Source organism: Crocodylus siamensis, chromosome 5 (assembly GCF_052110815.1).
Source record: "Crocodylus siamensis isolate JL-2025a chromosome 5, ASM5211081v1, whole genome shotgun sequence".
NCBI lineage: Eukaryota > Metazoa > Chordata > Crocodylia > Crocodylidae > Crocodylus > Crocodylus siamensis.
The window spans coordinates 174,385,114-174,402,049 of record NC_143399.1 but is presented as its reverse complement, the minus strand read 5'-3'; the positions used below and the strand labels follow the sequence as shown (position 1 = coordinate 174,402,049).

The following is a 16,936-nucleotide window of genomic DNA, read 5'->3' as shown; positions in this document are numbered from 1 at the left end:
CCAAAACTTGGACAGACCCTGGGGAACCTCACTTGATACTTCCACCCAGTTAGACATTGTGCCTTTGACTACTCTTTAAGCATGATGTTCTGAGATGTAGTTAGCCATGTTAGCCTAAAGTCAAGCAGAAGGCAGGGTATATTTAGGTTTAAGGTGCAAATCTCCCCTACCTTCTTTATGATGATCCAACCAGTTATTATTCATCTTACTGTAGTTTGATGTAGGTCCTTCTGTTGCTTGCTCCTGGTTAATATGCTGATATAATTAATGTACTCAGTGCATACATTAAAGGGGGAATTATGTTTATTTTATTTATAAATAGAGTTTCAGTATAATTTAAAGTCATACACAGTCCTTCTGATGACATTTTGCACAGAACTGACTTCTTAGCATGTCTGGCTTCAAAAGAACTTTCAATGTGTGTACTTGTGATGTAAAGAAAATCTAAATCTCTTGATTTGTAATCTCTTTGAGGTGGGGGGCATGGGTGAAATTCTGGTCCAATTAATTTTAATGGAGGTTTTACCATGGGTTTCAAAAGGGTCAGGATATAATATGATGTCTTTATGATTGTGGTTAATTGGGCTCTAATCCTGTTTGAGACATCTGGGCACCACAGTAATAGAAATGATCTGTTGCACAATAACTTAAAGCAGTAGTTTAAATAGGTTTGTGATGATGCCAGTTACCATCAGACCTCAGCACTCAAGGTCCCCAGTGGCACCTCACTATAGTAAAGATTGTAGCCATTTCTGAGTAGTATTCCGTATTGTCCTTATAACTGGCCATCCTATAATAAGACAGAGATAATATTCTCCTCAATCAGATCCAATATCAGCTAGATTGAGGTCAGAATAGATAAAATACAACAAGCTAGATTGATCCTTTATGTATTGTATATACACTTTTAAAGAGGCTAAGATGTGTTAGGGTTAAAGTGAAATCTATGGAAAGATTCTATAGGATAATATTTAAAATTTGAATTATAGAGGAAAAATGACAAAAGAAAGAATATTGATCCAATCCTCAATGTAGTTCTTACTGACTCTGCATGAAATGGATTAGAAAAAATGATATGTATGCATTGTAACTGTCTTGTTTCAGAGTCTCAGTTGCTTTTATATTGCAGTTTGTGTAGCCAGATCATATGATGTTTTGTACTGGCATAGCTGGCTATACAAGGTGCATAGTGCTGATTCAGACCTTCAGCAAAGACTAATGCCTGTATTTATCTTAGATATTAAAGTTCTTTCTTGACTTCATAGCTACTTAATGAAATACAGTGCAATCAAATTTGCTGTTTTTAACTTGTATTGTGGTAGCATCTGGACCCCAGTCATGAATCAGGACTACATTACTAGATACTGGACATATGCAGAACAAAGACAGTTCCTGCCCCTAAGGGAGAACTGATACTGAATGGCACAAAGAGCAAAGACTCCAGCCCTACCACCCTGGAGAAGAATAGAATCCAATGTCTCATGAAGTGACAGAGGGAAATAAGTGATGTGATTTCTTTCTAGCTCCTGCTTGGGTATAGGCATAACAAATTCACTGCAGATTCTGACATGGCTGTTCAGGTAGGGAATAGTGGTGGTGATACAGGTTAGAGTGAGGGCGTTGGCTGCAACACGTATATGAGTGTTTTCTTTTATGAAATCTCCTGAAACAATAGAGAAAACTATTAGTCCCCCACTTCCATGAGCAGCATACTGATATACCTACTTTAAAAGGAGGGGAAACCCTGAGCTTTCCTGGCTTGCTTGTAAAATTTTCTTGGTGAAATCAATACAAGGTTGATAACTAGATGAGACATGATTTAATTGGAACTAAATTAAAAGCTCTCAGAACACAGACCAGGTCTTTCTTATGTATGGATACATTGAGAAGCAGCTGCTAGCACTCAGTAAATTAAAAGCTTTATCCAGCCTCACCATTTGAGAAAAATGGCACATTATTGTGAAGGTAATTAAATAACTTTTTAAGGGTGGGAGGTGGGATGAAGAAAAGATGCATTTTTGTACAGCAGTCCAGAATCTTTTATTACTCTGGTACCGATTTAGTAGTTCATTGCTGAGATAAGTAATGGCAATTCATATTTGTAAGCTGCCTGCGTCTTCTAGTTACAGTATGCCCTAGGAGCAAGTGTATTAATCAGTGGGGTTTTGCTGCTGTTTGAGATTGCCAAAAGGCCACGCGTTTCTATCAAAATATGAATTGCTACTCATGGAGAGGAAAAGGGTTCTGTGATTAAACCTTCTTAGTTACATGTCAAACTAGTGGAACTGGCAGTGCTGGATGTATGAATCTCTCTCATTTCCCTTGTTTCCCTCCTGCTGCCACTTTTCATTTTCTTATTCTATATTTAACCACCTCTAAAACGTGGCTGACCTTCCATCCCTGCATTGCACAAATCGGTTTTAGCATTGTCTGTATCATCAGCCATCTTAAATCTGAGGAGAATGCCACTAATTTTTCATGGATCACTAGAACTCAGTTGCAAAACACAACTTTTTGCTCATACTTTTTGGGAGGAAATGAGATAAGAAATAGCATATTTTATGTTGGAGGATAGTACATCCTCTATATAACAGTCTTAACCTATAAAATAGTGAAGATTGGACTTTCATATAACATCTCTGGCTAATTTTCCAAAAGAAAGACTAAGCTGAATATTTTATGACTACAGATTTCCAAGCAAATTTTAGTACAATGTTAAGAGTAAATGAATATTTACTTCAATGTATTTATAATACAAGAGTGTCTATTCTCAGTTTCAACCACTTTTGAGAAATCCTTTAAAATGCATGAAAAGAGTAGGTTAACCTACTTTCACAGCAAAGTGAACCAAATGAAAAGAAACTAATTGTAAACTCTAAAAATACTGAGCAAATAGATGGGATTTGCAGCTAGGGGTGCAGGCAGCAGTTATGTTTGTCATGTGATTGACCCCCTGATAATGCTCTACAGCTTTGCCATGGCACATGTGCATAGCTGCAGAGCACTTTAAGACTGCTTTTAAAGCGTTTTTAACCACAAATTAACCCTCATCAAATGAGCGATCAATGAAGGTGCTCCACTTGAGTGCCTTAGGGAACTTGTGTTCCCTAATGTCAGTTTGTGGTAGGATTGGGGATGGGCTGATACAGCCCAGTCCCACCCCCAGGGCTGTCAGCAGGAAAGGAGGAAGAAGAGCTGCAGGCGGGGTTGCAACATTGCTAATAGGAAGAGATTGTTAAGTGAGCAGACACCACAATTAATGCTTTTTAGAACATCTACCACCTTTTCTGCTAATTTCAGCTAACAATAGACTCAGTCTGTCCACCCTGGCCTTCACCAGCCAGGAAGGACATGGGTTGAATTTATATGTGGCCTGGAGATCTCCCAGGTCTTTCTTATAAAGAATCTGACCTGTCATGTGTTACTTAATTCATGGGAACTATGCAATGAAAAAAATTAGACAAGCTCACAGCAATTCCAGATGCATCCTGATTTTTTTTTGAAGATACGTTATCTCTGTTCATTTATCCAGTTTGTTTCTTTTATTAAAGATGCCAAAGAGGAAAGCAAAAAAGACTAGAGGGGTTTTTTTGCCTTGTTTTAGTCTGTACCTCTTTACTTCTTCCTCTGTGCACTCTACATCATGCATCTGTTCCTTCCTCTGTGCACTCTACTTTGTATACAGAAAACCCAGTTAGAGGCAAGAGATAAAGGCTTGAAATGTTGAAAAAGAAAATTCAGCAGGAAAGCAGCAGGAACATTTTGTGTTTACTCCCCTCCAGAAAACAAGGTGGGAGAGTATTTTAACTAGTTCTTAAATATCGTAAAGTGAGTTCTGAACAGTATGAGGTAGTGGAAGGGGCGCACACTTGGGAGGCAGGCAATCTGGATTACTTCTCTAGTTTAGCCACCAGCTTGCTGTCTGACCTTAGGCAAAAATCATTTTGTGCCTCTGTTTTCTCCAGCATTAAAACATTGAGCATAATACTCACATATTTACATCTGCTTGAAACGTCAGCATGACAAGTGCTATAGCTCTACAAAATTGCTCTCTAAAATGAACTGCCTGGGAAAGGGGACCCTAAGGCTCACTGCAAAACAGAATCTGAGGTCAAAAATCCAACTTGAGGGTTTGTTTGTCAGGGAGATGTGCAGTTTCAGAAACGGTTCTTGTGATGACTGTAGAAAAGGTCTACCCTTTATGTAAGTAAAAATCTAGTTCCCTTGTTGTTAAATTGTAGACACAGTGAATATATACAGAAATAGCTAATACTCTAAGCACCCTTGCCATATATTAGGAAATATAACTCCAGAGCTGTCCCACAGTAACTTTCTCAGTCACCTGTGCCAGAAAAATACCATTTGTGTGAAATATGCATCAACCTGCATAGCTTTCTTTAATCCAGTTAATATTTCAGTTATTGTCTTCATAGGCATAAGTCACTGCAGCAATTATGTAATGTGTTAGAAGAAATAAAATGATAGCTCTGTGTGTCTTAAAATATTGGTTTATTTCCTTTCTTTTTTTTCTTTCTTTTTTCCCCTTCTTCACAGTTAAACTACTTCCATGACTGACAGTGACCAATTACATATCCATGTAGAGCTCTGTGCAGGTGTTTGAAGTACAAAATAAATTTCACAGTAAAAAAGGCATCATTTTCCCAACAGGATACATTTTGCTCTGACCTTTGACCACTGGCGTGGTGTTCTTTTGTTACAGGCACTACGTGTATTAAGCTGTGATTACAAGATGGAAAACGAAACTAGAATGGTGGTGTGTGATCTTGGAAACCCCATGGTGGCTGGAACAAATGTAAGAGAAAACCAGATGCTTTTGCTGATGTTTATCTAATTGAATTTTAAGGGGAGCAAATGGAAAACTATTCCATTAGTGGAATATGTCCTGATAAGCAGGAACTAAAACAAATACTTTATCTTGACAGGAAATTGTTGATGTAATAAGATATAACTTTATGCTTCTAAAAGACTAATAATGTGGTGCTTCAAAAAAGTAATGATTTTAGAACCTGTTTCTGATTGATCTTCGGGGTAAATTGGACTAACACCATTAAAATGACTGGATTTGGAGGAATGCTCTGAAAGGAAAATCCTGATCTGTAATATGCTGGATGTGTTCACATATTCCTTTTAATATTCCTATATAGTAAATGAAAGCCTCTTGGGTCTGATTCTGATTGCAACTACAGCAGCATAATATTATTCTTGCTAATTTATACCAGTGGAATTAGGTTGGATCAAACTATTATCCCATAGATGTACCTTATTATTGCCCTAAAAGTTTTCTAAGGTGAAGAAATATTTATTTCTGTTTACATAAATGAGATACCAATAGTACTGCCTACAAACAGGAATTGAGATGGCTTTCATGGTGTAATGCACTATTTTAATTTTTTTCTCTACTGACGGTTTGGCAAATACATTAATCTAAAGCTCTTGACAGACTTTGATCTGTTGGTCATACTGTTCTACAGGATATGTGTACCTTCAGGTACCAGAGACATTGTATATGCATCTGTTCCCCTAGCCTTCCTGCTTTGTGTTTCCTTGATTGGAATGAGGATTTGTTATCCAGTAGCCTGTGTGGTATTTTTAGCATACTAGAGAACATGTCTAAGCTTCATTGGATGGTATTAGGAAATGCTGTTGCAAAAAGTCACCTTGCCCACCAACTCTGGCCAGCCTTTAAAAAATGAATGTAACCACTCTAATAATTGTCTGAGACCAAGTGATGTTAAGTGTATCCTAGTTGCATGCCTAGGCTGCTACTATAGATTTTGGCCACTCGGCATGCATAGACTGGGAGCAAATGAGTGGACTGCATTGCCTTCATAATGCTCCGTGACACTATTAGCGTATGGAGACATGCACTTAGTATCACTGTAGTTAGTAATGCAGTTATTTTGAAAAGTACTCCAGCTGCAATCACTGAAGATGTGCTGAGGGGATTATGTGTGGCTCTTACTTAAGTTTGGGTTCAGAGATCAGAAGTGTTGCCTATTCCACTCTCTCCATACTTCAACAGAACAGTCTGGACGAAACTTGAGTGAACCTGGTAGTCATTTCTTTCCCTAGGAGTCTGGTTCCCTGCATCCTTCTGGAATTGCCCATTCACACTATGGAATGTTAGCAGAGTGCTTCTTTGGCTACTGCTGCCCTCTTACTCCTTTACTGTTTATTCAAAGGTCTCCTTCTAGCTCTTGTCTCCCATATACTCCTGAACTCAAAATGCTAACCAAACCAAGGTTGGGGAAGATCCTGGCATTTGTGCCTCTTCCCCATCTGTCCCACCAGTTCCACTGAATGTAAGCTTTTCTATAAACTTTACTAGGCCTGAAGCAGCAGGTACTCTAAATCGTCATGTCAAATTGAGTCATTCTCACATGGTAACAATCCCGTTTTCTTTCAGGATCATGTCCCAGTCAGAGATATATATATTGTTATCAAACATTCCTAAGCAAAATGCCTCATTAAGATAGACTTCAGATTGAAATAGAAAACTGAACATTGAAGTTTATAAAACTACTTGAGGAACACTTTAGTGTAGTGTATACACTTTCTCATAGCTAGTGAAGCCAGCTTTGGAAAGTTAAATTATATGAAGCCTTTAAAAAACAGACATCAAAACATCTAGAAATACCAAGTGAACTTCAGACTGTAAGTTCATCTCTGGAACTATTTCTTATGGAGGCCCAGGAAAGGTGAAAGGACTGGAATTCCTAGACCAGACCATTTGTGATGGCAAACAAAGTTAACACACTTCCAACAGAGAAATACCAGCCATTTCTACAAATCACATAAATCATGAGTGGCTGCTCTAATCTAACGCCAACTTTATAAAACAATTCTGTTCTGGCCAGAGATCAGTTATTCTTAAAATATTCACTCATAAAGAGACTTTTTTGTGGAACTTGTTATATGGGGCAGCAAAGAGGGAACAGGAGCAAGTCGTAATCAGACATTCCTTAAACCCTTAACTATTAGATCATTACAGAGACTGTTCAGTGCCCTGAACTTCCTTAGCTTTAAGACCATGACCAACTTCTGAGGACTAGGCAAGAGATGTCAGTGAAATACCCAAGAGCATAATATTGCTGCAGTGAAACTCAGAACAGTCTACAGTTTCCTATCTTGAAAATGTTTTAATAACAGAATTGCAGGATTTCTGGCTCTGTGAATCCATGGCCATTTGCTATCCATGAAATGCCCTTGGCCTTTTTCATACAGCTAGCTGAACTACATTAGGCAAAAAAAGTCATAAAAAATGTGGCCTAGAGCATAGCTATAGCATGAGATTACTATTACATAATAAATATACTTGCACTATTGCATAAGGCAACAGGGATAGGTTCAGATCAATTATTTAACTGAATAGTTTGTATAGTACACAGAGGTGCATCTACATGTGCATTAATGTGCTTTAGTTAATGTGCATTAAAACTAGTACCTCTGGGCTCCTATACACATGCAGGAAGGCTGCTTCAATACACTGTAATTACAGAGCATTGAGTCTGCTGGAGCATGGTAATTACTGTGCTACAGCAGACTCCAATGCCACAGGTATCAGTGTCCCTGCGCTGAAAAAATGGTGGCAAAGGCACTTTAACTAAAGCCCATTTGATGAGCTTTAGTTAAAGTGCCCCCACTGCCATTTTTCAATGTGGGGACACTAGATACATGTGACATTCAGGGCACTTTAATTAGCGTGGCTCCCACAGCCATGCGAATTAAACTGCCTCCTCCACTTCCCAGAGCACATCTGTAAACGCCCTCCATTGTGAGGTACTAGGAAAATGCACATTAGCCTGTCTTAATGTACATTAACTAAACAGCACAGGGCACCTATACATGAGTGCAGAGGCTGCTTCAACATGCTGGAACTCCAGCACATTGGAGCAGACTCGCTCCAACAGTCTCATGTGTCTTGTATCAGCGCCCCATGCTTAAAAATGGTGGCGGGGACACTTCAACTAAAGCTCGTTGAATGAGCTTTAGTTCAAGCGCCCTCACCACTTTTTTTAAGTGCAGTAACACTGATACACAAAACTAATGGCGCTTTAATTAGAGCAGGTCTCGGAGCCACTCTAAAGTTCTCCCCTACCCCACCCCTGGAGCACATGTAAAAGTGCCCACAGTTTTTAAGTGATGTTTAATGTACATTAGTCTACTTTAATGCACATTAAATAAAGAGCAGAGGGCACTTGCACACAAACAGGGAGGTTGCTCCAATGTGCTGTAAATCCAGCATGTTGGAGTAGACTTGATTGAGTCTGCTGGAGTGTGGAAATTAACATGCTCCTGCAGCATCCAGCGTCGTGGTGTGTATCAGTGTCCCAGCCTGAAAAATGGTGGCAAGCACTTTGAACTAAAGCTTGTCGAATAAGCTTTAATTCAAAGCACCTCACCGCCTGTTTTCAGCATGGGGACGCAGATGCACATGATGCTTGGGCGCTTTTAATTTGTGCAGCACACTAATTAAAGTGCTCCCGCCCCCCCCACCTCCCATAGCACATCTATAAATACCCAGTTTTTTTAATTCTACCACTTACTGGCAAAAGAGGCTCAGAATTGAACAAAGATTAGAAATGAATGGGGAGAAAGCTAGCTTCCTCTAAGAGCGTAGGGATTTTGCCTATTTTGTTTGTGCATACAGAATTCATTGTTAAAGAATGGCTGTCTTCCATATGTACTAAAATACACTTTTAAACAATAGAAGTTTTTGTAGGTTGAATGCAGGGAATGTAGCTTTAGAACTGTAGGGGATATGACATGTTACAATAATAAAATATGTTACAAAATAAACCACTTGGAAATTAAATGAAAACTGTTTTAAACTTATGCAAGTAAAGATTAATCTCCTGTAAAGTCTCCAAAAGGTCAAATAATTATTACAACAAATTCATTACTGATGTAAACAGGTACAAATCCTTGGGCCTCAGTGGAGTTTATGGCACTAGTTGCATATGTGAGCATCTTTGGCCAATTATTGTTAATAGTGTCAAGGACTGCTAGCCACAGGAAAGATATATGACCACACAGAGTCAACATCTGTAGCTCATTAGAGTCCTACAGTGCTGTTTCAAGGATTAAATCCCCTAAATAACGGATTAAGACAGCCTGACAGGGTCCCAATAGATCATCAAAACTGTAGTGCATGTCTGCTTCATTAGGTGAGAAGAGAACTGTATCCCTGCTTTGCTACATCTCTGTTCCATTAAAATTCAGAATTCATGTAACAAATTCACCACGCATTTAACTGAACACAATAGGACAGATTCTGAATTCTTTACATGTTTTTATTCTGTAGGAATTTTGCTCCATACATTTAAGTGTTTCAGGATTGTTTTTAAATGTTTGTGAAGAAGCATGATATGTTATGTTATTATGGTTGCATTTTGCTGCTAGTGATAACTTAGGGTGCCTGTACATGAGAATGGAGGCTGCTCTGATGTGCTTTAATTATGATTAAGTGAGTCTGCCGGAGCGTGACAATTACCACACTTAAAAATGGTGGCATTGATCTAAAACTCATTGAACAAGCTTTACTTCAATACTCCTGCCACTATTTTTAAGCGCAGGGATGCTGATACGCAAGGTGTGGCAGTCCTTAAATTAGAGTGGCTTTCGAGCCGCTCTAATTAAAATGCCAGACCTCACCACCAGAGCATGTGTAAAAGTGCCTTTATGTGTAAGAGTGGCTCTTGGACTCAAGTAGCTTTTCAGCATCTATTTATTTCAGGAATGGTATCGGCCCATCTTAGAAACTCCCCAAATGATTATATATTGGGCTGCTAAAATGTCTGAAAGATAAAGACTTGAAGTTTTAGCCTTTTTATGCTAATAATATGGCTTTGGCTATGAAAGGAGTGGTTGAAACTCTTGACCTGAAATATGGAACTCCAGACTCATAGATTTCATAGACATCAGGGCTGGAAGGGACCTTGGGAAATCATCAAGTCTAGCCCCCTGCCCAAGGGACAGGAAGTTAGCTGGGGTCATAGGATCCCAGCAAGATAAGCATCCAGTTTACTCTTGAAGGTGTTCAATGTAGGTGCTTGAACCACCTCCGATGGCAGGCTGTTCCAGATCTTGGGGGCTAGGATAGTAAAGAAATTCTTCCTTATGTCCAGCCTGAAACAGTCTTGCAGGAGTTTGTGACCGGTCGACCTCGTCATCCCTTGGGGCACTCTGGTGAACAAACGTTCCCCCAGATCCTGGTGGTCACCCCTGATAAACTTATGGGTGGCCATTAGATCACCCCTCAGCCTACGCTTTTCCAGGCTAAAGAGTCCCATGTCTCTCAGCCTGTCATCGTAAGATCTGTTTTCCTGACCTCTGATCATGCGCGTGGCTCTCCTCTGGACTCTCTCAAGCTTCTCCACATCCTTTTTGAATTGTGGAGCCCAAAACTGGATGCAGTACTCCAGCTGCGGCCTCACCAAGGCCGAGTACAAGGGGAGAATGATGTCCCGGGATTTGCTTGAGAAGCATCTATGGATGCAAGCCAGCGTTTTGGTCGCTTTATTAGCCGCAGCGTCGCATTGGAGGCTCATGTTCATCTTGTGGTCAGTGATGACCCCCAAGTCTCTTTCTTCTGTAGTGCTATCCAATGTAGCACTGCCAAGCCCATAAGGATGCTGCAGGTTTTTCCTCCCAAGGTGGAGAACACCATTTTTCGGTGTTAAATAGCGTCAGGTTCTCGTCTGCCCATTTGCTGAGTTTGTCCAGGTCAGCCTGGATCACCCGCCTATCTTTTGGCGTGGATGCTTTGCCCCAAAGTTTGGTGTCATCGGTGAACTTGGCCAGTCCACTCCTGACTCCAATGTCCACATCATTAATGAAGATGTTGAACAGTATGGGTCCAAGGACAGAGCCGTGAGGGACCCCACTGGTCACAGGGCACCACGATGAGTGACTGTCATCAATTACAACCCTCTGGGTCCGACCACAGAGCCAATTTCCCAGCCAGCGGATCGTGGTGGAGCCCAGGCCACAACTGGCCAGTTTGGCCAAGAGGTAATTGTGGGATACCACATCAAAAGCTTTTTTGAAGTCAAGATATATGACATCAACCTCTTCTCCCTCGTCCAGGTGATAGGTCACCTGATCATAGAAGGAAATGAGATTGGTCAAACAAGACCTACCCACAACAAACCTGTGCTGGCTATCCCTTAGGAAGTTAGCCTGGACCAGTCCATCAAGGATGGCGTCCTTAATAAACTTTTCTAAGATCTTCCCCAGGATAGAAGTCAGGCTAATGGGCCTGTAGTTAGCCGGATCCACTCTCCTCTCTTTCTTGAAGATTGGCACCATATTGGCCTTCTTCCAGTCTTCAGGCACTACACCAGAGCACCAGGAGTTTTCAAAGATCCATGCCAGGGGCTGGGCTATGACGCTCCCCAGCTCCCTGAGTACCCTGGAGTGCAGATTGTCGGGCCGGCTGACTTGAAGGTATCCAGCTTCTCAAGATGTTCCTTCACGAGGTCAGCATGTATGGAGGGTAGGGGATCCCCATCACCCGGATCTCCCTGTCCCATAGCAGGTATGGGCGTCCCATGGGACTGATGAAAGACTGACACAAAGTATCTATTTAAGAGATTGACTTTTTCCTGGGCGTCAGTTGCCAGGTGCCCCATCTGGTTTAGCAGGGGTCCAACGTTGCCCTTGCTTTTCCTCCGGCTCCCCACATATCTGAAAAAGGACTTTTTGTTGTCCTTGATGCTTGAAGCTAGTTGGAGTTCAGTTGCAGCCTTGGCTTTCCTGGTTTGCTCCCTGCAGGACCGGACCAGTGTAGAATAATCCTCCTTGGAGGTGAATCCTGTCCTCAATCCTTTGTAGGCTTTCCTTTTTAGCCGCAGGAGGTCCGCTAGGTCCCTGGAGAGCCAGGAGGGCTGCTGTGCCTTCTTGCTGCCTTTCCTCCGTGTTGGAATAGATTTAGCTTGTGCATTGAGGATCGCTTCCTTGAGAAGCAACCACTCTTCTTGAACTCCCATCTCCCTGGGGTCATGGTCCCTAAGGGCCTGACCGACAAGCCTCTTGAGCTTGTCAAAGTCAGCTTTTCTGACTGACTTGTCAGCTTTACGGCGGATGGTGAAGGTGATCAGCTCGTGGTCGCTGTCACACAGCTTCCCATCGATCACTAGATCGCCGATTAGGTCGTCCCCCGTAGCCAGTACCAGGTCAAGCAGTGCTTTGCCTGTCATTGGCCCATAGACTTCTTGAGTCAGGTAGAGGTCATCCATGCACGAGAAAAAGCTTTGCGACCGCTCGGATTTTGCTGAGTGATCTTCCCACGAGATGTCCGGGTAATTGAAGTCACCCATGACAACCAAGGTCCTGGAGCAAGCGGCCTCAGTCAGTTCCCGGGCGAACTCCTGGTCAAGCTCAGGACTTTGAGTGGGAGGTCTGTAGTAGACTCCCACTGTTGTGTCCCCTGTGCCGTATTCCCCACGAATTTTTACCCAGAGGGTCTCTAGCTGTCCATGCTGGTCGCCAACATCAGCTTGCAGGGACGTGTAGCTTTCCTTCACGTAGAGAGCTACACCCCCGCCCGTTTTGTCAACACAATCCCTCCTGTACAGGGTATAGCCCTCTATAACCGTGGTCCAGTCATGGGTGGAGCCCCACCAGGTCTCCATTATCCCAATGACAACATAATTCTTTGCACTGAGCAGGAGGACGAGCTCGTCCTGCTTGTTGCCCAGGCTCCTGGCATTAGTGTACAGGCAGACAAGTGTACCCTTGGGGGCTCTTGCCTTGCCCGCAGATTGTGCCAGGGCTGGGGCAGGGGTGGGCTCCCTTAAGTGCCTTGGTCTGCTGGCTCTGCAAGGGTTGCTCCGCGGGCCAGCAGGGGCAGTAGTCCCCCCATCCCCCAGCGGGCTTAGTTTAAAGCCCGGTGGAGCAGGTCAGCCAGCCTGGCTGAGAAGAGCCTCCTCCCCAGGGGGGAGAGGTGGAGGCCATCTCTTCCCAGCAGCTCGCTGCCTCTCTCTCCAAAGAGCGGGCTGTGGTCATGGAAGCCAAAGCCTTCCCGATGACACCAGCTTCACAGTCTTTGGTTCACTGCATGGATCCTCCTCTCCCTCCTCAGCCCATACCCTGAGACTGGGAGGATCGACGAAAACACCATCTGAGCTCCCAGACCCCTAAGCCCCGCTCCCAAATCCCTGTAGTGCTTCATGACCTGTCTGGGGGTGCTCCGAGCCATGTCATTGGTGCCCACTTGAATAAGGAGCATGGGATTGTGGTCTGTGGGCCGGAGGAGCTCTGGGATCCTCTCCGCAATGTCTCGGATGCGGGCCCCCAGGAAGCAGCAGACTTCCCGGGCTAAGGGGTCGGGGCGGCAGATTGCCCCCTCAGTGCCCCGCAGGATGGAGTCTCCCACAACAAACACCTTTCACTTTGACTTGGGGAGAGTGGGGGCAGTAGCTGTGGTTGAGCCTGGGTTGCCTGTGGGAGCTGGCAACTGAGCAGGCTCTGCTGGGGCTGCAAGAGGTGCGAACCTGTTGCTAAGCTCCGACGAGGGAGGGGCCTTGGTGTGGCGGGCCTTAGGGCCCTTGACCACCTTGGTCCATGCCCCTGACTGGGCAGAGCAGGAGGTCCCAGAGTCCCCCTTAGTCCTGGAGGGAGACGGTGCTCTCCCCTGCGGCTCCCGGGGGAGAAGGGCCTGGCAGTAGGAGTCTGTCTCCTGCTCGCAGTCCCTGATGGCATGCAGTCTGTGGACTGTGGCCTGGAGCTCCTCCAGCTGGCACGCCAGAGACCCCAGTAGGGAGCAGACCCCGCAAGGGCCATGCTCCCGGGCCCCAGAGCCTGAAAAAGGGACAGGCAGCCCCCGCAGCCAAGAGCCAGGGGCTCCATCTGCAGACTCATTAGAACTCACTGATCCATTACTGCTAGTGAAGAAATAGAAGCAAAAGGAAAGTATCCCTGATAGTATTAATACAAGATAGTTGTTCAAACATGACATATAGTGAGTAACTGTAAGACTTAAAGGGAAAATGTGCTCCTCTAATTCATGATCCAAAAAACCCCCTTGTAGACTATCATATACCTCTTACTAAAGAGATCACCCAAGAATGGAGAAGCAAGTAAGATAAGAAAGTGTCTTCCATTCTTTTTTTTTTTTAAGATAAGCAAAATAAGGTGAAAAAGAAGTTTAATCATCCCAGATTCTGGTTGAAAATGGAAGGTTGATAGCCCGACTTTCCAATGACACTTGAAATTCTCAGGAGGATTCTACAAACCACATGTTGTATGGAACACAAAAAGCGTTCTGAACAGAGCAGAGCATGCCTAGTACATAACCAGGGAATGTATAGCAAGGCAGTGAATTTATGAAAGTGGTCTAAGAAGGATTCAGGGGACTTGAAAGGTTACCAGCTGAACACACATCTGCTAGTCTCAATTCAATTTCCATTAGCCTATAATTCTTTGACCACAACATTTAAACTGAGATGGATGTAACTAGCAGACTACATACAGCTTTGTTAACAGCCCTGTCTCGTGCTCTGACTTTGGCCTGACTGTGGTATCCCAGACATTTAAGTGCATCCAGCATGGGGTTAGGAAATTCCCACCATACCTCACCATAAATCTCCAGATCATGCCCAAGGTACAGCTTACTCTTCAGAATCCTCTTGTCTTTCCTTCTGAGGAGAAGAGAGTGTACCAAAAGGGGACGTCAGTCTGAAAAGACTTCTTAATTTCCTCTCTGCTACAGGCACAAGGGCCAGCAGTGAAATTCCAGCTTCCTGGCCTTTAACTGCAAGGAACAAACTGGCAGTTTCAGCATCCGCTCTCTGCCACTGTGCAAGATGGACCTATGGTCTGACTCACAAAATGGCAATTCTTAAGTTCTCATGACAAACAAAACACTTGTACAAATTCCTATGTTGATTTCAAAGTTCCTGTCCTAGTAACTGAACTATGTCTACCAGGTGCTGTAGGGAAGATGAGCAAACCCTATGAAGCATCTGCCGATTTGACTTCAAATGGAGCGATACTTTCCTGACCTCTGAACAAGCAGTCAGTCCTATCCACAACATCCAAAAACAAATGGGTCCTATGCTACAATGAAACTCAGGGAGGTTGGCTGAGGCAGCTAAAGGGAGCAAGACAGGGAGAAAGCTTTAAATTATTTTGGGGAGGGGAACAGAAACAAGGGACCATTTCCTTTCAGTTGGCCAGTAGAAAACTGCGAGCTTCTGGATGAGAAGGGCCCTGTTCCTTCATTCCCAGAAAAAGCCTCCATCCTTTCTCTAGGTCTTTCACTGTCCAATCAAGATTCCCATCTGATGAGAAAAATGGCTGGCATTTATTTTAAATTACCTAAATTTCAGGCTTATTGGGTCTCATATCATAATTTAAACTTTAATTAAACACTGTACAAATCATAAAATTGCAACCATAGACAGCAGTTTTCACATTATTAGTCATGTCTTCAAGCCCTACCACCTTTTAATAACTGGTTATTTCATTTGTTCTTTTTCCTAGTTCTCTACAGGCATCCGATTTTCTGTTCAACATTTTGAAAATGCAGATTTCAGCATCAAGTTTGAACTTCAAGTAAAAAGGTTAGACATTTTACCAGAAGCATACTGATTAAAACTCTCTAAATATAGGTGTATGTAAACTAGTGCTTATAAGGTTTATTCTAAGTTGACAAGGACTGGTTATTCTATAGCACTTACTTTGCACCTGTCTTCTGGATTTCTCAAATCAGACCAGACAACCTCATTTCTTTGTAGTTAAATCAACGCCAAGAATAGTTTAAGTGTCGTATCAGAATTTAATTTAACTAGTTCTGGTTAGTGATTTTTATAGGTCTCCTCATATTTTACAGAATTCAAATTTGGTTCTTCATATCAGATTTGTTTAATTGAAGGCTGTAGTCCAGGTTGTGGAAACACTCAGAAGTAGGAGACAAAAAATGCATGCTTCTTTCTAACATACCAATCTAAGTAAATAGGAAGTCAACAGAGCAGATTAAAACAAAACGAAGAAAATATTTGTCCTGTAAATGGACTTTTTAAAACCATTTTTTTTTTCAGAAAAGTTTTCTAAAACTTTTTAATTAGAAAAATAAAAATCTGCTTCCAGTGTGATCCCTGGGGATGAAAGATTTTTTTCTGTTTCTCTACTAGCCATGCCCACAAGGATGGTGATCATGTGTATATGATGGAGGTCCATCTGTTACTGTTTACGAGGTAGTGCTACTAGACTTATTGGTGCAATGGTGGCAGCACATGCCGTGTTTTTGTAGTGGCTGACAGAGCTCTTACTTCATCATGCTTATCAAGTCACTGCTCAGAGTTCTCAATGGGGCCTCTCCCTGCTCCACTCTCAGTGACTTGATTGCCAACACATGGCCTTTAACAAACACCTTGATCACATTAACTACCATAAATAACACAGACACTTAAAATGTGTGAGATATTATTTCAAAATGTCATTTATCAAAGAAAAGGTGCAAAGCCAGTCATGAATACTGGGAAAGGGTGGAAAGGCACATGCAGAGCTTGATCTTCCTCAGCAGGTTTCAGTCCTTCCCCAGGGTTCTGGCGTGGAGTGTAGGAACAATTTTAATTTGATGATGATGATTCTAGTGCCCAACTTGTAGAGAGTATGCAGAGAATGTAATGAACAAATGTGTTTTTTTGCGGTCTTGGTCACATTCCCCTCCCACTACCCAGCACCTCACACTGTTGCACAATCCGTATAAGGAGTGATATTCAGCAGCATCTTAACCTACACCCCTTTCCCGGCAGGGTTAGCTTCAATGAGAGTACTCAACCATATGTTACATATGTGGTCAGCATAAAACAAAGGAGTGACTCAAGCTATTATTACACAGAAATGTAATAAGAACAAGGTGTTTCTTGTACAGCACATATATTGAAAGATATTCAGGAATTTAGAGAGT

At 42.6% G+C, this 16,936-nt stretch overlaps 1 protein-coding gene across 2 annotated transcripts in view; it reads left to right on the top strand.

Moving 5' to 3' along the window:
* The window catches only part of ITGA8 (integrin subunit alpha 8), a 169,431-nt gene that overhangs the window by 84,764 nt on the left and 67,731 nt on the right, over positions 1 to 16,936 (top strand). For both annotated transcript variants that reach the window (XM_090047204.1, XM_090047203.1), the window contains exons 21-22: positions 4,721 to 4,813; positions 15,508 to 15,587. In XM_090047204.1, the coding sequence (XP_089903330.1) occupies positions 4,721 to 4,813; positions 15,508 to 15,587 (173 nt within the window). The remainder of the gene's footprint in view (positions 1 to 4,720; positions 4,814 to 15,507; positions 15,588 to 16,936) is intronic.